Here is a 22,668-nt window from a genome sequence, read left to right on the forward strand (position 1 = left end):
AAAAAGCTAAGAAACTGTCTCAAAGGAAAAATTTTTTTTACAATCCTTCCTCTACAGTAAGATAATGTTATTAAATAATCCGATCCATTCACAAAATGGCTCTCTGCATCTGCTCTGGTGTCTTCTGCCGTATCACTGCATATTTATGCATGACTGAGATAAGAGTTTCCTTAACATTGCTATTTGGATAACCTGAAGCTGTTCTGTTAGCTCTGGGCTCTCCCATGGTAAGTAGGAAGCAGCTCACTTCCACCACAGCCCCCACTTCCTCTGCTTCCTCCAGGACCATGGTTCCCTCCACCATAATGGTCCTCCCATGTTCCTGCTACCACCAAAGTTTCCACTCTTCATTGGATCATAGCCAGAAGGTTGCTGGTTATAATTTCCAAAATCATTTTAATTTCCACTTCCATAATACCCTCCAGGTCCTCCTCCATACCCATTATAGCCATCCCCAAATCTGCGTCCACGTCCATATCCATCAGATCCCCCTCTAAAGTTGCTTTCAAAATTGTCACCACCACCACGAGAATCCCCAAAACCAAAGTTTCCTCCTCTTCCGCTCCTAGAACTTTGGACTTCTTGCATTTCTCGTCTAGACAATGCCTTTCTAACTTCTGCATTGTGACCATTTATGGTGTGATATTTTTGCAAGACAATTTTATCCACGGGATCATGGTCATCAAAAGTACCAAAGCCAAAGCCTCTTTTCTTTCCAGACTGCCTACTGGTAATTATTTCAATGATATCAAATTTTCCATATTCTTCAAAGTAATCTCTAAGGTGGTATTCCTCAGTATCTTCCTTAATTCCACCAACAAACAGCTTCTTCACAGTCACGTGGGCTCCTGGGTTTCCAGAATCCTCCCTGGCTACAGCACGTTTTGGCTCAACTGCCCCGCCATCGACGGAATGAGGCCTTGCAGCCATGGCAGCATCCGCCTCGGCCATGGATGAGAAAGTTACAAAGCCAAATCCTCTCGGTCTTTTGCTTGCGGGATCCCTCATAACCCAGACTGTGAGCTTTCCCCATTGCTCGTAGTAGTTTCTCAAACTTTATTCTGTAGTTTCAAAGCTACAGAACAAAGAGCTTACGGAACTGTTCCTTTTCCCTCTCCGTCGCGGACTCAGTCACTTCAGCCCGATTTCCCGCAGAGCCAGATGAGAAAGGCCTCCGCGGAAGGACACACACACACACACACACACACACACACACACACACACACGGAAGGACACACACACACACGGAAGGACACACACACGCGGAAGGACACACACACGCGGAAGGGCACACACACACGCGGAAGGACACACACACACGTGGAAGGACACACACACGCGGAAGGACACACACACGCGGAAGGACACACACACACGCGGAAGGACACACACACACGCGGAAGGACACACATACACACACACACACACACACACACACACGGAAGGACACACACACGCGGAAGGACACACACACACACACGCGGAAGGACACACACACGCGGAAGGACACACACACGCGCGGAAGGACACACACACACACACACACACACACACACACACACGGAAGGACACACACGCGGAAGGACACACATACACGCGGAAGGACACACATACACACACACACACACGCACGCACGCACGCACGCACGCACGGAAGTCTTGACTCTGGAGTGAGAGCAGGCAATGGCTAAGAAATTGCGGCCGCCAGGACCCTGCACACGGGACCTGCACTTCTGCCCACATGAACTGAGCTGCTCCTTCTAGCATGTTCTTTCCACCAACATCCCATGAACCTGTGAGCCAGATTATACCCACCCTTCTGTCTTTCATACACATTTAATTTCTGAGATTATCATACAATATCTCGTTCTTCCCTGTCCTCCTTCCAGACTCTCACATATATCTCTCCCAGCTCTCCCTCAGAGTCATGGATTCTCTGTTTTTCCCTTTATTTATTCATCTCTCTTATATTGCTGCAGTTCCCTCCCTCTCCTTCCTCCAGTCTCATTGTGTGTATGTGTGTGATATGTATCATATGTGAGTGCAGGTGTGTGTATGTGCATGTGTGTGTGTGATATGTATGATATGTGTGAGGGCAGGTGTGGGTATATATGTGTATGTATGTGATATGTATGTGAGTGCTGGTATGTGTATGTGCATGTGTGTGTGATATGTATGATATGTGTGAGGGCAGGTGTGGGGGTGTATGTGTGTGTGATATGTATGATATATGAGTGCAGGTGTATGTGCATGTGTGTGTGATATGCATGATATGTGTGAGGGTAGGTGTGTGTGTGTGATATGTATAATATGTGAGTACAGATGTGTGTATGTGCATGTGTGTGTGATATGCATGATATGTGTGAGGGTAGGTGTGTGTGTGTGTGATATGTATAATATGTGAGTACAGATGTGTGTATGTGCATGTGTGTGTGATATGCATGATATGTGTGAGGGCAGGTGTGGGTGTATGTGTGTTTGATATGTATGATATGTGAGTTCAGATGTGTGTATGTGCATGTGTGTGTGATATGCATGATATGTGTGAGGGCAGGTGTGGGTGTATGTGTGTTTGATATGTATGATATGTGAGTTCAGATGTGTGTATGTGCATGTGTGTGTGATATGCATGATTTGTGTGAGGGCAGGTGTGGGTGTATGTGTGTGTGATATGTATGATATGTGAGTGCAGATGTGTGTATGTGCATGTGTGTGTGATATGCATGATTTGTGTGAGGGCAGGTGTGGGTGTACCATGGCGCCATACCTGTGGAGATCAGAGGACAGCTTTGGGAATCACAGCTCTCTTTCTGTGGTGGCTGCAGGGATTAAACTCCAACCCTCAGACTATCGGGCTCATGCAGCAAGTGCTTTTTACCGGATGGACCCTCCCACCAACTTCCTTTCCTTCTTAGACAGAAGAAGGTGACCAGGGTCTTCAGTCCTGGTTGTCTCAGAAGAAACCATTTAGGTAGCATGTGTGGATCCAGAGATTTCCTTTACTCAACACTGAGATCATAGCTCATCACTTCTCAGTGAATCAGGCATCTTTGTTCTTCTGGGAGTTAAACGTAAGCCAGAGAAGTCTGGGTGTGTGGAAGGCGCATAGTTATCAGGAGAGGAGGTGGTGAGAATAGCAAATGGTGGTGGGAGGGATGTGAAGGGGAGCAGTGGTGCAGGTGCTCACGGAATGGTGCTCCTTCTCACACCACACTTCTGTTTAGCTGCGGATGGAGAGAAACAGTACCAGGTCCCCATTGCTGCCACTAATCAGTCACAGCTGCTACTTACTAGTGACAGACGTAGCAAGTACTAGCTACATTGTAAGAGAATTGCTAAACTCCCCAGCCACTGTTTATTAACCCCACCCCCTGACAGGGTACACCTGGGTTCTTTTCAGTCACCAGGGTCTTGTATGCCTTTATTGTGTTAAATGTGTGCTGGGCTCTAAGGTTTAGTTGCTCAGCCACACTGATGTAGTGTAGATGGGTGTTTGGAAGCAAAAAAGTTTAGTAGAATAATTAAAGGAATGATCTCACAAAAATGCATAACTGTACACTGTGTGTGTTCCTGTGTATAACTTTTATTTTTGTTTGTTTGTTTCTTAGATAGGGTCTCATTGTGCAGCCCTGCCTGGCCTGGAACGCACTCTGTAGACCAAGCAGGCCTTGAATGTACAGAGACCCACCTATGTCCGCCTCTGGGGAACTGGGATTATTACAGGCGTGCTCTGCCACACCTGACGCATACAGAGATCTCTTATGGAGCACTCATTGTGAGCCAGGCTTTGGGCACATGTTAGGGATACTATGTAATCCCTGTGTTTCAGTGAGGAGTGTGCACAGAAAGCAGACACTGCAGAGATGCTACCAGGAGGGTCACTGAGGAAAGGTGGAGTGTTGGAGAGAGAGCACGCCTGTCTTCTGCCTTTAGATAACACCCAGAACTGGGTGTCTTACTAAACGTGGCCTCAGCTGAAAGGCTGAGAAATGACCGAGATAGGACATATGACAAAAACCAGATATTTCTTTTCTTTTTCCTTTAAAAATGATAATTAATTAATTAATTAGTGTGTGTGCATGTGTGTGTGTGTGTGTGTGTGTGCGCATGTGGAGGTCAACGGACAGCTTGCAAGAGTCGGCTCTCTATTTCTACCCTGTGGGTCCCTGTGTTGAACTCAGGTTGGCAAACTTAGCAGAAAGCACCTTTATCCTCTGGGCTCTCTTGGGGATCCTGGGTATTTATTTCTTATAGTTTTGGAGGCTGTGGAGCCTAAAGGTGAGAGGGCTGCATCATCTCATGATTAAAACAGTGTAAGCTGTTACATATGTACCTGGGCACTGAATCCCTCACGAGAAGAGAGTGCTGAGGACTCCCTCCCCTCCCTGCCCGCCATCACTCCTGAGTTGGGACTGAGTTGGTAACACACACTTTGGGAGGACACACTGAACCTGTAACAGTCACCAGATTCCCACTGTGTCATCACAAATGTCTACAGCGGTGTGCCGTGGGGTCTCACCAGGCTACGGAGAGAGAGCCGCTATCCTGATGAATGAGTCAATGGCTGGTCTGTCTTCTCCAATGTTTACAAGTTGGGAGTAGGGAGGGAGGGAGGGAGTGTGATTTCTGTGTTAACAGTGAATAGTGTTCTGGAAAAATATGTGCTTTAAATGACCCAAAGCTGGTTTTTAAATTACAACAAATGAAGGACATCCATTCCAAGGACATATTTCCTATAACCTCTTCATTGGATGGAGCCCAGGTTTCCCAGCCCTCAAGACAAGGAAGGCGTTCTCAGGAGGAAGTTTGGGGAAGATAGCAGGGCTGGAAGGGGAAGCTTGTGTAGACAATGGCTTTCTTTAGCCTGTGACACCTCCCTGCCACCTGACACACAGTAGCTCACGTGCAGAAGGACGGTGGCCATCTGAGTTTGACCTCAGAGTCCCGTCTCTGGTTCAGTGTTGTCCTGGCTCCTCAGTCCTACTCATGTGAAGCCACTGGAAAGGGTGGGGGAAGGGCATCACTGCTTCAAAACTGGTGTCACAGCCAAGACAGAGTCTACATGGTCAACACAGGGTCTTTTAATGTGGACTGGGAGTCGATGGAAAGGGGCACGTAGCTCAAAGCCATTTTTTTTAGGAATGAGAATTTCTTTAGACCTTGAGGGTAACTCAGAAATCATATGAGTCTAATTCTCTCCTTTCACATTTATATTCTGTGAAGCTTACTAAAGCAATACGCTCGAATCATTTGACATCTATTATAGCAACCGCATTCCTTTTGCATGATGTCTGTACAAGCATCAAAACACAGTCTGCCCTTCATAATCATCGTGCTTCCATAATTGCCTGTGGTTGCCTACGGTTTCCCATAGCCCCATGCCTAGCTGTGCCGACTCCGGAGTCCCTACTGAAGTGCCGTCACATGGCTGGGTGCTCACTCTGTGGCAGCCTGGTGGAGCTGGGCATGGAACCGGCAGGTGGGCTGGCTGTTAGCCAGGGGCTTGACGGGACTCAGAAAGTCTTAGCTGAAGTGCTCCTTGGGCTCTTTCCGAGGGTCTGCTCTTTTCGTCGTTGGCCGGTTTTTGTCTTTCTGTTTCAGAATAGGTTTATATTTGACTCCTGAGCACCACAGCCTTCCTCGAGGCTGCCAGCCCTTCCAGCCTTCAGGCTTAAGTTCCCGCCGTGAAGGTCCCTGATGCTCATACACAGGAAGAGGAGAGCATCTAATCACTTAGCTTAGAGGCTCAAACCATGCGATTTCTGGGCTCCCGAGACTACTCTTGGGTGCAAGAGCCTTTCACAGGATCATGTGACTACCACACCTGCCTGGAGCTGTGCCACCCGCAGACTGGAACAGTGCCGAAATGCTTGGCACATGGGTAATATAGCACTATTGACACACATGTGATATTTATATATTATAGTAATGTAACAATGCTATATATTACCTCCCTTAGGGGGCTCCTATTGCAGCAAAGATTACTGAAGAAAGCTATCACTAATTATCTACTCCATGCAAAGTACTCTATAGCTGTCATTTTAGTTTGTTTTTCAAAGTAGGTACACCTAGTTTTTCAAGATAGGTATACCATATGTAGTTAAATTAATAGGGCCTTCAAGATAGATCAGTGGGTAACGGCGCTCGCCACCAGGCACAAGGACCCAAGTTTGATTTGTAGGGGACCCACATGGGAAAAGAAAGGTGACTCTTGGAAAGCTACCCTTGGGCCTCCCTCCATGTGCATCCCGTGGCATGCATGCCCTCTCCCAGGATAAATAAATGTAATAAAAATTAAAAAAGAAGAAAGGAAGAACGGACTGCAAATTGCTGAAATTTCTACAGCTAGAAGTGGTGTGGCTGGGAGGAGCCCATTCACACACTTCTGAGGTCCTCTTCCTCCTCCGCACAGGCAGCACGAGGGAAGCCATTTTGCACGATGGAGTGGTTTTGAAGATACTGCATGACTTGTTGTCCCCCCCCCCCCAATCTCCTTTCACATTTAGACGTGAGAGACTCACCGGATGTCAGAGAATGTCCTCCAGGACAGGCTTTCGGGGTTTCTTTAACGTTCCCGTTTGCTGCTGAGGGCAGTGGCTAGCTCAGGACTTGGCCAAGCCAATGCTCTCTCACTGAGTTCTCTCACTGAGTTCTACCCCGGGGCTTCTCCAGCATAATTAAAAGCCAATTGCTCTACACTGAAATACCAAACAAACAGAAACAAACTTCCAGAAGCCTCACCCATGCCATACTTCTGGTAAGCTTGCGTCCCTCATCCCCAGGATGGGGAGGTGGCCTGTCTGGCCAGGATCCCCAGGATCACTCTGAGAGCCACTCCACCCCTTTGTCTGTTGGCTTCTGGGGAAGACAGGTCCCTTAATCAGCAGCATTCAGCGTCTGCCCTCTGGTTAGACCACATGAGGTCACGCCCTGCCATTCAGTACGTAGCTGCATTGACACAGCAAGCAGCAGGCAGGCGGGTCCTCTCCCCACCTTTGACTACTTCTTTGTCCTGGGATGCACGCCAATTCTCAGGAGCTCTTACATGCCCAGTTGGTCCCTCAAGGACTGCACCCCACTGAAGTGCACCTTATCATTGCGCCACCAGGATCAGCTGGGACAGTCACTTTCTGTTCTGAAAGTCGGGCTCCCTACGTCACCTTGGGATGGCATCCAGCAGGAGCTATGCAGAAATCCCTTAGAATCATTGTGCTCAGCGATATATGCTTATCTCATGGGTAGTGTGTGTGTGTGTGTGTGTGTGTGTGTGTGTGTGTGTGTGTATACTCAGGTGTATGTGTGCATGTATATACGTATGTATGCATGTGTGTCTCTTTGTGGTGTGTGTGCATGTGTGTCTCTTTGTGTGCATATGTGTGTATGTTTGCATGTGTGTACGTGTGAGTGCAATGTGTGTATGTGCACAGCAGGAACTATGCAGAAATCCCTCAGGCCTTAGCATCAGTGCCCTTCCTGATAAATACATGGGTTGGTGAAGGTGTGGGTGGGGTGGGGTGGGGGCAGAGGACAACCTTGGGTGGTGTTCCTTAGGAGCCAACCACTTTTTTCTTTTTCTTTATTCTTTTCTTTTCTTTTTCTTTTTTTTTTTTTTTTTGAGACATGGTTTCTCATGGCTTGGGACTTGTCACATATGCTAGGCTGGCGAGCTCATCAGCTCCAGGGAGTTGCCCATCTCTATCTCCATGAGATTACTAGCTTGTGCAACTATGCCCAACTTGCAAGGCAGCCATTTTACCAATGGAGCTATCTCCCCAGCTCTGATGGATACTTTATTAAGTGATGATTTCATCCTTGGCTGTGTTGGCTACTTAGAAACTCGGGATTGTTCCCGTCAGTCCTGGGAGAGTCTAGGGGATGGGGTGTGCATAGAACTACAAACCTCACTTCTGGTTTTGTCTCAACCCTCTTTTCTTCCATTCTCTTCTCTCTGCTTTAACTGTGTATAATATGCTGCTTAAAAACAAACAACAAAAATAGTGTAAAGGGCTTGCTCTCACTCCTACCTGAGGCAGGTAACCTGACCTCGATAGGTCCAGACTCCCTTCCTGTAGGTACCACCTGGGCACAGGAAGCAGTGACACAGTTTTAAGAGAAAAAGATTGCTTCTGTCTGCTGCTCTGTCTTCATCCTTGGCATTCAGTTTTTAAGAACAAATTGGAAAGCTGGGCGTGATTGCTCATGCTGTAATCTCAGCCCGTGGGAGGTTGAGGCAGGAGGATTGTTGTAAGATCTTGTCCATCCTGGTCTCACAGTCAGTTCCAGGGCAGCATGGGCTACAGCTGCCTGCCATATAAAGCAAAATCAAAGAGAGCAGATAGGTTTCTTTGGACATAATGCTTTTCAGCCCCTGTGCTTTCTTGGGTAGATCCCCAAGCTATCCCCATTACAGCTTAGTCAACACACGAGGCTGTATGTCTTTTTCCTCCAAGAACTGTGCCTGCCAACAGGCACTATCTGTGACATAGCCTCCAGCTTCTCCTTTGATTTGTAGGACATAGGCTCTCTAGAGCAGTCAGCTGACAGGGAAGGAGCTCTGCAAGGCTGCCTCTTCTCTATGGATGGTGCAGTCTTCGTGCGCTGATGCTTCCAAAGCCTTCACTCCCACCCTGGCCCTGTGGACCGTTACCTTTCATCCTCTGGCTTCTCACCTTGCCTGTCCTATGCAGGCAGGTCCAGCCTCGGCTAACCTCACTTTTGAGGGCTGGTTTTGTTGGGCCAAATATAGCTGATAGTTTAAAAAATGGGGGGGGGGACAACTGATGGAGAAAGGGGGCATCTCTCATCCTGCTGTCCATTTCTACTCTCACTCTTTCAAACAGAAAAACTGTGCTGTGTGGCTCCTAATAAATGGGGGTTTGGCCAGCAAACCTCAAAGACACAGCTTTGAACCCTAGAATAGATTTCATAAAGTCTGCAGTAAAATGTTACCAGACACCCAGTTAGACTTGGGGCTGCTCCTGTGTATGCATTTACCACCCCCCCACACACACACACTTACTGCTTTGTGGAATGTGGCACAGAGGGCAGCCACACTGGAATATGACAGGGGAGGATTTCATAGCAGCCTGTATGCCAGGTAGGGAATAGGCATGGGAGATTGCCACACCGCTGGCTTCTTAGCTGTCAATGATGTCACTTCATAATGACATCTGACAAATGTAAAGTACCACTTATAGTTGGAGGTGAACTTGTGAGGCTACTTATAAACCATCTATAAAGTAACACAAACTGTTCTAAGTAGGAGTTACCTGCAGTGTGGTCTTTGCTTACTAGAAATTATGCTGCTAGACCACACTGCCTGATTTCCTTCCTTGTGCTGTCAAATAAGGCAGAGCCCTTTAGATCTACATGGGCTGGAAGCACAGCCTCTCAGCGTGTCCTCAGATGCTCAGGCAAACAGGATGCTGCAGCATCTCAGGTAGAAGCCGCAGCAGGGAAGCATCCTGTCTCACTTCAGAACTAATCTCTCAAGAAAATTGAAAGAAAAAGTTCCCAGGTAAAATTGTATTAGCATTCTCTTTCACACACTCTTCAGGTTAGTGTGCCTGGACAGTGTCTATGTCTATGACATCTATGAGTCTGTCTTGACATACTGAAGTGGAAACATAGGGTTCTTTGGAGAGTCAGTTGTGTTGGATGGTGTTTTGCTGGGGCAAACATGTGAAGGAGTGTTTTCCTGAAGTGGACGAAGGTGAAAGACAAGGCAGACTGGTAAAGGAAGGTTTCACTGAAGCAGACACAGGAGAGAGGATGTTCTGCTAAAGCAAGCACGTGAAGGACATGGGATGAAGGATTCTTTGCTAACAACATGCATGTATTGGTCCGCCTTACACTGCATCGTTGAGTTCCATCTGTTGGGACTCCTCGGACTCGGGCTGTTTGGATACTCACGCTGTGGCAGGCACATGGAGGACACGTGATGTCTGGAGGGTATAAAGAGGACTCCATGGAGTGACGGAGACAGAGCTTGGCTGGCTGGTGCAGCTAGCTGTACAACACTTGTGGGTCTTGAGTCTTCATTGATCTTCACTTCCCTGAGAGAGGCACAGCGGAGAACTTCTCTTGGAGTCCCTCCAGGTCCCTCCTGCTGACTTGAGCCAAGGCTGAGGCCTGGCTCTCTGCTAGGTCATGTCACCACTTGCTAACCTGACTCTATGGAACTGGACTTCTGGTGTATATGTGAAGTACTTGAGAGTGGATTGAGCTGCCACTGCCAACCTGTGAACTGAACTGCTGATTCCCAGACAACACAGACGGGAGCTGCTCCAAAGAACCTTTCCAAACAGGTCCACTCCCCCAATCCCTGCCCCCACCATCCTTTCTTTTCCACTACCTCTGGTGGGTGGCGGGTTTGAAGGGAGGTTAAAGTGTTTAAGAACCATCATTAAAAATAGGATTTGAAAAACTTAAAGTTACAACATACTTTAATCCATAAGAAACTAACAAGGGGCTGGCGATATGCCTCCGAAGATAACGATATTTGCTGTGGCAGCTTGATAGCCTGAATGTGATCCCCAGAGCCACAGTAGACAGAGACAACCTGACTTTTGACAGTTGTCCTTTGACCTCCATGTATGCTGTGTGTGCCCCCCCCCCCACCGAAGATGATGATATATAAGGTCAGACATGCTGGCACAGCCTATAATTCCAGCACTCAGGAGGCAGAGGCAGGTGGATCTCTATGAAGTCTGGTTATATAGTGAGTTTCAGGCCAGCTAAGGCTATACAGCAAGATCCTGTCTCAAAAACAACAATAATAATTATGAAACCTTATTTATGTTATTATTACAAGAAAATTGGAAAAAAAACCGAACATAACTCACTTTATTTTGTATTTTTTGGGGGGTTGCCATTTGTGGATGTCATAGTGAATTTGTCTATATCACACTGGAAGAGATCAAGGGAAATTCTTCACATATAAAGGTGGATTTTCCTATACTTCCTAATTCCTATAGGTTCACTTAGTGATTAGAGTTGCAAATCTTTTGCCAAGAGAAATCTGCTCCTGGGGATTGAACCTGGGTCCTCACACCCTCTAAGTAAGTGTTGTAGAGATGAGCTGTGTACTCGGCCTTGGAAACCTACCTTTAAAACCCTTCGCTTTGTATAGATGACCTTCCAGCCCTGAAGCAAGGCTACAGTGTGAGGATGTGAGGATGTGAGGATGTGAGGAGGTTCCTTACTGTTCAGGAGGAAGTGTACACTTAGCTTATAATTCTCTGGGAGAAGACATAGGGCCAGAGCTGGTTCCTATTGATAATCCATACACTTAAAGGTATATCAATGTGCCATTACTTTTCAGAAACACAGAATTTATACCCGGTCTTGATAAAGGAGTTCAAAAAATTACAAGAAACCTGATTACGAGATTACAATTTGGCAACCTGAACAGGCATCACATCTTCCTTCTTAGGAAATAAAAAGCCAGTCAGCCAGGCTATTAGCTTCAGCTGGGCGTGCCATGATGCTGATAAGGGGTGTGTCAGAGTCCTGGCCTGTATGGAGAGCCCCACCCTGGACCCTCGAAGGTCCTTGGGGCATCTGTAGTTTTTCTCTTTCAGTTCAGCTTCCCTTCAGGCATACACTATAAAACTGTGAGTTCCCAGTTCAACAAAACAGGAACTGAGAGGCTCACAGAGGCCCAGAGAGGCCCTCTGGCACTGCCTTAGCCCGGGAAAGCATTACTAATGTTTACTGGTGACAGCCTTTATGTTCAGCGTGAGGAGGCTGTTGATTTAAATTTAGAGTACTGTATTAGTCAGGGTTCTCTAGAGGAGCAGAACTTATAGAAAAAAATGAATCTCTCTCTCATATATATATACATATATATGTATATATATACATATGTGTATATATACACGAGATGTATACTCGCACATATATCCTTTATATATTCTAACACATATCATATATATGCACATTTGCACTGGTATCAAGTCATGAGATCCAGGGCTTAAAGCCAAATTAGTAGAATGGCTTAGGCTGTGGCCCAGCTAATCTAACAATAGCTGCTTATGAAGGGAAGTTCCAAGAACCCAAAAGTCCTTCAGTGCACAAGGCTCAGCGGGTCCTTGATAGACGCTGGGATCTGGAGCAAGCAGGCTCTAAGGCAGGCGAAGGAATGGACTTGCTAGCGAGACAAAAGCAAGCTGGCCAAGAACAAAAGCTTCCTTCTTCCAGTCTTAAATATAGGCCTCCAGCAGAAAGCATGGCCCAGATTAGATCTGGATTAAAGGTTTGCCTCAAAGACCCAGGTCAGAAGTAAGACTTCCCCTTTTAAATTAAGCAGGAATCCTTCACAGGTGTGTCCTCTGCTTTTAGCTTCTTGTAACTCTCAGATGTGGTCAAGTTGACAACCAAGAACAGCCATCACCCAATCTGGTGGACATCGCCATAGGGCAAGCAGTGGGATTCTACTAATTCCTTTATTCTGTCTGTGGACTCAGGAGCTCCCTCCTACCGATGGCCATGTGCTCCGTTCCTAGACAAATGGACTTAAGGAGCAAGCTAGCTCACGCTTGGACTATGACTGACAGACTTCCTCGAGTTCAAGTGCCCTTTAAGGCTGAATCACATATATCACCGTTTACACTCACACCAAAGCCTGGGATCAAAGGCTGGGATCCCAAAGTGTTCAAAGCTCCGGAGTTGGCGAATTAAAGAAGGCAGACCAGTGCTTCAAGCACAGATCTCATGACTCCTGGCTTGAAGACCCCTGCCACCCATATGGCCTGGGAAGGACTGGTGGGCGAGAATGGTAGTTTGTAGTTATGTTCCTACTTCTGAGAGAGAGAGAGAGAGAGAGAGAGAGAGAGAGAGAGAGAGAGAGAGAGAGAGGGAGAGAGAGAGGGAGAGGGAGGGAGCGAGGGAGAGGGAGAGGGAGAGGGAGAGGGAGAGAGAGAGAGAGAGAGAGAGAGAGAGAGGGAGAGAGAGGGAGAGAGAGAGAGAGAGAATCTTGTCAAAGAGTGGAGCGTGTGCAGGTACCTCCAGTTGGCGACTGAAAGCAGGGAAGCCAACTCCTTCAGGCTGGGAAGGACGGCAGAGGCTCACCTCAGCCACCTGTAGTTCAAGTCTGCAAGGGACAATCACTTGTCCTAAAGTGTCATCTGGGCCAGTTTAAAAAAATACACACACTTGTATTTATCACATATTTATATATATCTTCTAAAGATTCATTTTATATGTATAGGTGTTTTTCCTCCGTGCATGTGTGCCATGAGTGTGTAGTACCAGTGGAGGCCAGAGGAGGGCACTGGATTCTCTGGCCCTGTAGTTAAAGATGGTTGTTAATTACCATGTGGATGATGGGAACAGAACCTGGGTCTTCTGAAAGACAATATGAGCTCTTAACCACTGAGTCATCTCTCCAGCTCTCTCCCTCCCTCCCTCCTTCCTTCCCTTCCTCCCTCCCTCCTCTCTCCCTATCACTATCATCATCATCATCATCATCATCATCATCATCACCACCACCACCACCATCACATTATATAGTTTAAGAAAGGCAAAGGCACTCTTAAGGACTGAAGTTGTCTGAGGTCTGAGGCTCTGGGCCCAAAGAGTTCCTTATTGCTCATTCACACTGCATCTGCATTCTCTGACACTCAGTCGATCTTGACCCCTCCTGACCCCCATCCCACGCACACTCTGTTTTGCTGTGGGTAAGCTGAGGTCAGAGGGGCTTCTCTGTTGTTGGTTTCTTACATATTTTGACCTTGGTATCTCATAAACTTCCTTCTCTGCTGGCCCAATTTTAGTATGTTTCTTTTCCATTCATTTCAATAGCTTTAAGTTCTGTATTCCGCCTACAGCTTATGTTGCTACATCGCTGTTGAGACTCAGCCATCGTTGGGAGTGACAGAGCCACAGCATTCAAGGAGCTTTATTCCAACTGGGTGCTTCTGGTGGGAATTATTATTACAGTATTAGTGAGTGTTCTCTAGAGGAATTAGACCTATAATGCCAACTTGACACAAGTTATAGTCATCTGAGAAAAGGGAACTTCAATTGTGAAAATGCTTCATGTAGGCAAGTCTGTAGGACCTTTTCTTTTCTTTTTTTTTATTGAATATATTCTTCATTTACATTTCAAATGTTATACCCTTTCCCAGTTTCCCCCCTCCCAGGAAACCCCCAACCCATCCTCCCACCCCCTAGCTCCAAGATGCCCCTCCACCCTACCCACTCCTACCCACCCCCACTCAATTTCCCCATGCTGGGGTATCTATCAAGCCTTCATAGGATCAAGGACCTCTCCTCCCACTGATGACCAACAAGGCATTCCTCTGCCACACTTGTGGCCATGAATTGATGGCTTAGTCCCTGGGAGCCCTAGGGTGTCTGGTTGGCAACAACGTCTTTCTTCCCATGGGGCTGCAAACCCCTCCAGCTCCTCCAGTCCTCCCTCCAGCTCCTCCATTGTGGACCCCACGCTCAGTCCAATGGTTGGCTGCTAGCATCTGCCTCTGTATCGTGTAAGGCTCTGGCAGGGCCCCTCCAGAGACGACCATAACAGGCTCCTTTCAGCCTGTACTTTGTCATCCATAATAGTGTCGAGGTTTGGTGACCTCTTATAGGATGAATCCCCAGGTAGGAGTCTCTGGGCAGCCTTTCCTTCAGCCTCTGCTCCACACTGTCTCCATAATTGCTCCTGTATTTTGTTCCCTTTCTCAGAAAAACCAAAGCACCCTCACTGTCTATAGGACATTTTTGTAACTAGTGACTGATGGGGGCGGGCCCAGCCCATTGTGGGTGGTGTGCCATCTGTAGGCTGGTAGTCCTGATTCTCTAAGAAAGCAGGGAAACCATGTGAAGCCATGCAGTAAGCAGCACCCCTCCGTGGCCTCTGCATCAGCTTCTGCCTCCAGGTTCCTGCCCTAGTTGAGTTCCTGTCTTGGCTTCTGTCAATGAATATGATCGAAGATTTGTAAACCAAAGAAAGCCCTTCCTCCCCAAGTTGCTTTTGGTCATTGTGTTTCATCACTGTAACAGTAACCTTAGCTATGATACTCGGTAAAATGGTAACAACCGTAAATTCTAAGATATTACAGTTATTACATTTGATTTCAAGTAAGAATCTGTACTTCCTTTTAAAGCACTTATCCATCAACACTTAGGAAGAAGCCCTCCCTTTCCTGGGTAAGTTAGCAAGAGTATGGGTTGATCTGTGAATCTACACAGACAGCCCGTTACACAGACAAGTGCTCACTGGAAAGATAACTATTCCGATAAGGATGTAAGAATCTGTAAGTCCAGACAGATTTTAACATATATTTTTTTTTATTAAATATGTAAAAAGATCAACGCAAGTCAAGTTATTCACATATTCAGAGACAAAAAGCTATCCTACCATGCGACAATAGGTGGGTAATGCAAAATGAACGTGATGCATCTGAATAAGACCTCTTCATCTATTATGCCATTACTTATCGATATTTATAATTAACAATACATATGTTTACATTCCTTTCAGTTTACATTTAATATATAACAAAAGCTTTATGGTGTACTATTTAGTAAAAGTAATCTGAATGCATATTAAACCTTAACGGAATAATGGAAACACTCACCAGGAAAGGGGGGAAATCCTGGTCCCCTTCTGGAGTTTACTTCTCTCAGTTCAACAGGGTGTTTGTTTTTTGAACACTTTTTTCCTGCTTCTCTACTTAGAATGTGAGCTCTCTCTCTCTTCATCCCTTGCTTCAGTCACTTCCAATCTGACAGTGGTAATGGGAGCACTTCCAGCCAGCAGTGGGTGTGGGGAAACCGAGGGAAAAAAATAATCAACTTGTTGAGAGGGGAGGAGCAGGAACCCATGTTGGGATGCCTCTGGACCCAATGTGATGTTCTGTGGCTGGGCTGTGTGCCCTGAGTGCCAAGATAAAAGACTGAATGGGATCTGTCATCCATGAGTGGAGGGTGCCCAGAGGCAGGGGTGCAAACAGCTGTGAAGGAGTCCCTAAAGCATCCATCGCACCATCTGGGACATAGGGCGTCACACATATTTAAGATGGGCGCACGAAAAGGAGGTAGGGCTTCTCCCTAAATGGATGGTAGTCTGGCCTGAGCCACTAGGGAAGAGAACAGAGTACACTAGCCAGGGAAAATTATTTTCAGACATGTGGCCAGTAGGTCTCCAGCTTAGCAGTCCAGGGAGGTGGAGAGGAATAGAGTGTTTCTAGCAAGAGGCATTGGGAGAAGAAAAATCCTGACTCCCCGGTACCCACTCACAGGAGTGCGGTCATGGATTCCCCAGTCCTGGGTGTGGTTAAGATGTCCCCGGCAGGTACAGGAACCTCCCAGGTGTCTGTGAGTAGCTGCTTATTGTACCTCTTTATAACAGCTATTAAAAAAGCAAAACCAAAGCGAATGAATAAGAAAGGCTCAGGAGAACAACCTGCCTTGAGGCCTGGTGCTGTGAGGAGAGCAGCCACTACCGGCCGGGCTTGGGAGGACGTCACTGCGAGGGGTGGGGCTTTCCAGCCTCAGAGAGATGCGCTGCACTGTAGGGCTGAGTGAGCAGGAGAGAGAAGGAAGGAGAACCAGATGCCATGGAACATCTGTCTGCTTCTGCACAGTGTGTTGTGATCAGTTCAAAAATACAAGCCATCTTTCCCACACGGGCCTCAGTTACACACACCGCTGCTGTGAAGGTTTATTTCCGGAAAGCTTTCTCTAGGTGCAAAGCGTCAATGCTAGAATTTAAGGTTAGCATCCCATCAATTAATAAAGAAATTTCAAAACTTTATGATGCATAATTCAGAAATTTATTTTGAGATTTTTTTTTTTAGAGTGGAAGGTGGGGTGGGCACACTTTTTTCTTGTTTCTCTGCACTTGCTGGCCATGTGACCAGTGACAGCAAACCTAAAGCTAAAATCAAACGAAACGGAGGGAGTTAGGAAAGAATACCATCTGTCAAAAGGGGAGGACAGGCGGCCATGAGGAAGGAACTAAGAAAATGTGCAAATATTAGTTAAAAACAAGGAATGCCTTCAATTCACTAATGTCTCCCGTTTATGAATTGCCATGGCTTAGCAGATGTCAGGGAGGGTGGAGGCCTCACTCCAGAAGGCGACGGGAGGAACAGAGTATTCCCGTCAAGAGGCATTGGGAGAAGAAGATCCTGACTCCCTGGTACCCTCTCACCAGAGTGTGTGTGGCCTGTGAGAAACACTCACCGGCGTTTCTGTGTGTGGCCCCACTTCTCCCTTGAAATCATGCGCTATCAATCAAGTCTTTGCTTCCAACCTGGGCAGCCAGCACCGACATGACACTGGCGTGTAGGGGATGCACCCTTGAGTCCCCCCGTAGTATGGATTCTTTAATGTGAATTGGAGGACTTGGGTTGAAGCTCTTAGGAGGAGGAAGAGTGATGAGGCAGAAGCCTCGTGCCTTCTGAGACCACGCTCCCCCTTTGCAACTGCAGACTGCCAATGACAACATCTTTCGGGGAGTGGACCCCCAACAAGGAAAGGACCCTGAGAAAGAAAACAACAGGAGAACCTGGGGGCGGGGGCGGGGGCACACGGAGCAAGGGCAAGGCTGAGATGGTTTTGTCCGTGAGCGGATGTCTGAAAACTAACGACGGTGTGGTTGCCTAGTACGCTGCTCTATCAACACTGCTGGGCCCTGAAGTCATAGCTCTGAATCCATTTTGTTTCCCTTTAGTGTTGTGAGTAGAGGGAGAGACGGTTTTCCCCATGACACAGGCTACTGTCATATGGCTTTCATATCAAATATCTGTTTCCCTTTGTTCCAATGAATTAATTATCTGACCAAATTTATGAGAGGAGGTTAGACTCGCAAACATCAAAGCACCACAAATGCGCGTGACATCTACTGACACTGGGTTGAAAAATGCCAATATAAATACCATATATCAAATTACCATTGTTTCACACCAGGATAAAAAGGGGTGGTGGTGGTGGTGGTGGTGATGGTGGTGGTGTTGGGGTGGGACAGAGTTATGAGGGAGGAGCTGAACCAGTCTCAAGCAGTCAGGTGGTGAAGTTGAAGGTTTGTGGCCCTATGATCTGGCAGGGAGCTGACCACAAGGGCCATCTGCTAATGCATCTTGGCAAAGAAAGTGGGAACCAAGAGCGATGGCTGGCGGATGCAAGATCACTGTCGATGGGAACAGGTTGGGAACAGCTGGTTTCTACCGCGCTCCAGGCCACACACGTTCCAATTCTCTGGAAGAAAAGTCCCCACACACACGTACGATGGACGTGTCAGGAGCCGTGGAGACGGTTCAGTACTCTTCCTGCTGCTGGGGCTGCTGCTCATGGGCTTGCTCCTCCGCTTCCGGCTCTTCTGTTTGGCCCTCCTGTGGGACAGGGGAGGAGTTTTAGCTAAACTGGTTTACTTTCAGGGCCCTGTGAGGGGTCAGGCCTAATCAGCACGAATCACTTAAACACCAGGGTCTGGAGTACCCCAGCCTCAGGCATAACACAACACGCAAATGCTTCCCAGATTCCTGGTGTCATCCCCAGACACATCCCAGTGCCATCCAAGGAGGACCCCTCTGCAAAGCAAAGCACCAGGTGTTATGAACTCATCTCTTCTTCCAACTGTTTTCCCAGGAACTCTTCACAGTAAAAGCTGTACACTTTCCTCTCCTCAGTAAGAGTTGATATGATAAGCCAGACACAGCCACTCCACAGCCTTGTAACCACAAAGAAGCCTCAAACAGTTAACAAAGCACCTCAGGCCTCTGCAGATTTGTAGGATGCTTGTGCCTCCCCAACAGCCCATCATGCATTGCTTCTGACCTACTTCCTGTTCCCTCTGATGCTGTTATTCACCACGACTAGGGAGTGCTTTTGTGAAGGAGATGCTTTCTGCTACCTAACACCAATATGAGGGAGATGGAAGACACCAGAGAAGTAACTTGTTAGTTTCTGAGGGGAAGGAAAGGAGAGAGAACACATTTCACAAGCTGCTAGCAGAGCCCCCTTCAGCCCTACACCAGGGGCTCTGGCTCCAGGGCCTTGCCTTGCTGCACATCCTTAGGGTGTGTGAGGCGCTATCCGCTTACTCTCTGCTCCTGACTGGGAGGAAGATGGGTCAGTTTTCCTTCTCTCGGCCCTGCTTGTCCTATTTACTCAGTGAAGCAGATCACAGGTATTGCCTCAGCCTCAGCTTCTGTCACAAAGAATAATTAGTCCTTTACCCCTGAAGCAGAAAGGGTGAGGCAAACCGAGAGTAGCCAACTGCCCCTCAGGAATGGCACGGGACTTCAAGATGCATGCATGCTGGCACATTCAGATATGTGACATACTGACCCTGGATCTGCCAGGCCTATCTTCTCTTCCTACCCGGCTATTTCCTGTAGGCCAAGGCAAGCCCGTTAAGATCCAACTCAGACAGGACGTCCCCGTCTCCCGGTGTCAGAGCTGCATCTTCCGTGTGCTTTCTGCATCTGTAAGGCGCACTTGGAGCTGTGGTATGTGGGAGAGCGCATGCTCACCGTTCACAAGGTTTGATCCCCAATATGGGGGAAACAAAACCCAAGCGTCTCTCAACTCCCCAAGGAAGCTCGCCTGGCATCTTGACGTCCAGAGCCCTTTTCTAGCGGAGCCTGAGGTTCTTGAGATGGGGAGCTTTGTGCGACTGAATTGCATCTCATTCACTACGCTTGACATATGCCACGTCAAGTGGGAGAAATCGGACTCCAGAAAGGATGACCAAGACAGACTACCAGCCAAGGCTACATAGCATTTTCTGAGACCATATAGTGTTAAGGCTGTGTGCACTGACTGTGGAGTTCTCTGCCCAGTTCTGCAATCTGTGACCTGTGAGGCTCTGGGCTTACAGTGCAACTGCTCTACACACGTAGCAAGTTTAGATTGTGTTACATGGATCAATTGAACACTGCACTCATTTCATCTAACAGAGGCACAGGTAAGATAAAACAGGTAACTTGCCCAGCTGCATGTTTTTTTCATGTCCATATGGTAAACGTGAGCTGTGACTGTAATTTCTTGGTGTGAGAATATTTTGGGATATATTTCAAATGTGCAAATAATTAATAGACAGTTACCCTTTCTACAGCAGCCGAAAGTGCAAAGTGACATCATACTGGAGACCTGAGACTGATCCTAGCATTGTCCCTTACTCGCTCTTGGTCAACGGCCGCATGGTTTGGTCAATGTGAGCTCTGACTCTGCCTATGAGCAGATCACCGTTGCCTCCTAGAACTGTCCCGTCTTTGGAAGGTATGGGCAAGCCTCTTAGCTGATGGGGTCAGGGCCTTGGCCAATGGTGGCACTGTCAGGGGGAACTGGCAGTGCGGGTAGTCACAGATCAGAAAGCAGGTGCTGGCCTCAGTCAGTGCAGGAGTCCTCTGCTCTAGGGGACCGTGGGAGGGTTCAGGGTCCATTCCCCACATGAAAAGATACTTCTGGAAGTCTCTCTCTCTAACCTTGCTTCCTTCCGATCAATGGCTCCTGCTCCTCTGGCTAAGCGTCCGTCTTTCTTGCTTGCTTCTGTGTGTATTGTGCTGGTAACCACTACCCAGCTTCCGCTGCAGCCACGCTCTAGCCCCCCAACCCCCGCCCCATGCTGGGGATGCTGACTTCCTCATCCTAAGCCCCCAGTCTGCCACACTGTCTTTCATACTGTGCCCTCAGCCCTCCGCTGCTTGAAGCAAACTTTTCTAACATAACTGTTGTTATGTGTGGCCTTGGGCATGGAGTGTGTGTTGCATTTTACAGAGAATCTCATCACCGCTGGGCGTTGACTGTGGGTTAACAGTCCAGGCCTGAAAGCAGGAGGACCAGACTCCACGAAGCACAGAGCCAGGAGCAAGCTGCAGGGCCTTGTTCCTCACCACTAGTCAAGGCCTCTCTCTCTCCTCAGGTCCGGGTTGAACAAGGAGGTGGCCTTTTGCAGTCTCCAGCTGGAGAAAGCAGTTCCCCACATACACCAGGCTGAACTGTCAACCATGGGAAACTGTTGGCGATGACACACGCCTATGGAGACTGCTCATCTCCAGGACATGCTTACTGGACAATACTGTCGTAAACAGCATACACGCCCGTTTGGCTGCTCTGCTCCTGCTTCGGACCCTCACGATGCCACTACAGGCTCCGCAGCGGCAGCTAGGTAAAACCTACGCTGAACACGGGACTGATACACTGGTGTATCACCCAGATGAATACTAACATTTCCATGGCAACCCCTGCACTTCTCCAAATGCTTAGCTGTGAGCAACGTTTCTATTTTTTACTTTTACTCTACCCATCAGAAAGCGAGGCAGAGAGGGAGAGAGTGTCAAAGGATGATCTTGGCCTTGGTGGATGGAAAATGAGGTCAGAGGTCACCAGAAGCTGACGTTCTGGATCCTAAACGGGAGACGCATACCCTCACGCCCCACTTGGTGCCAGCCACACTTGGCTGCTCTCTTCTCTCCCATCTTGGCTCTGTGGCTGCTAGTGTCCCTAGTCACGGTTCAACCTCCAATCCAAACGCCATCTTCACTGTGACGTCTGCTGGGATCTCCAGGCGGTGTGTGTCCCACACGAGTTATTTATGTCACCGTTGTCACATTTATCACAATCTGCCACATTTTCCAGTCAGCTGAGTCCCTGGCTGTCTCCCTCCTTGGGTCTGTGAGCTCCTCTGAGGTTGCAGCTGTATCTATCTCTGGATAAGTAGAATTTCAAGGCCACTGGAGTGCACAGACTGTTTCAGAAAGGTGCTGAGGAGAAAGGCAGCCTTCAGTTCATTTTAACAGTGGCTTCTTCCATGACAGGACCTCAGAAAATGAGCAACTGTTTGTCAACTGTGCTAGCAGGCATACCTCTGCTGAGAGGACCCACGAGGTAACAGGCAGGCAGTGATTAAGGCAAGACACCTGTGGCCCAAGTTACTTAAGGAGAAACGTACTGAGGAAAGTAAAGAGGCCCTGTACTCCTGACTGGCAACCAGTTCTAGAAACTTCCACTAGGCTTCTACGCTTCAGAGTTGAATAACCTGATCATTGCTCTAAGCTGAAGTTTTACATCATACGTCATATTCTGGGATTGCTTGACTCTAAGAGGCAGTGACCAGTCACCGGCAAAGAGGAAAATGGAAGATCTCCCAGTAGATACTCCTCCTGGGAAATGAAACCATGCTCAGACAGTTTGGTTGAAGAGCACACGTGCAATCCAGCCTCTGATTCCTCGGCCCATCTTCCCTCTCTGGGAAAGCCAGACAGCCGCACATCTCTGCCATCTCAGGTGCTTCCACATCCTCACGCTAAGAGCCTTAAGCAATATAGAGATGTTTCTTTCTGGACTCCATACTCTTCAGACCCACACAGGAGGAGCACAAACCTGCCCGCCTCCCAGGTATGGCAATGGCCTAGACACAGGACACAGCCTTAGGACAAAAGGAGGATCCGAGGGTTGTGGGTGGGAGCGTGCGATGGCACAGAGGCCCTGAGCACGCATTTCCAGAGGGGAGCCCCAGAGGTCGGCAGCCTCTTTCTTAGACCCACTCCTAGTGCCGGCCGTGCTTCAGGGCGGCTGCCACGGAAGGAAGCAGGTCCCATGCTCCTCAGAGACGAACCAGATGCTTGAAGACTCCAAGGTTTCTTGGGCGACTCCTTGAGCCTTTAGCAGGGAAGAAGAACAGAGAGCGGGCCAGCGTGCACACTCGTGCTT

General features: G+C 48.0%; 1 protein-coding gene and 1 pseudogene across 2 annotated transcripts in view; both read right to left on the minus strand.

Moving 5' to 3' along the window:
* Window positions 1-206: 206 nt before the first annotated feature.
* Window positions 207-6,465, minus strand: LOC127663670 (heterogeneous nuclear ribonucleoproteins A2/B1-like; annotated as a pseudogene).
* Window positions 6,466-15,347: 8,882 nt separating this feature from the next.
* Mapre2 (microtubule associated protein RP/EB family member 2) overlaps window positions 15,348-22,668 on the minus strand; it is a 134,039-nt gene continuing 126,718 nt past the window's right edge. For both annotated transcript variants that reach the window (XM_052201504.1, XM_052201503.1), the window contains one exon: window positions 15,348-18,344. In XM_052201504.1, the coding sequence (XP_052057464.1) occupies window positions 18,270-18,344 (75 nt within the window). In that variant the 3' untranslated portion in view covers window positions 15,348-18,269. The remainder of the gene's footprint in view (window positions 18,345-22,668) is intronic.

This window comes from Apodemus sylvaticus, chromosome 13 (genome assembly GCF_947179515.1).
Source record: "Apodemus sylvaticus chromosome 13, mApoSyl1.1, whole genome shotgun sequence".
NCBI lineage: Eukaryota > Metazoa > Chordata > Mammalia > Rodentia > Muridae > Apodemus > Apodemus sylvaticus.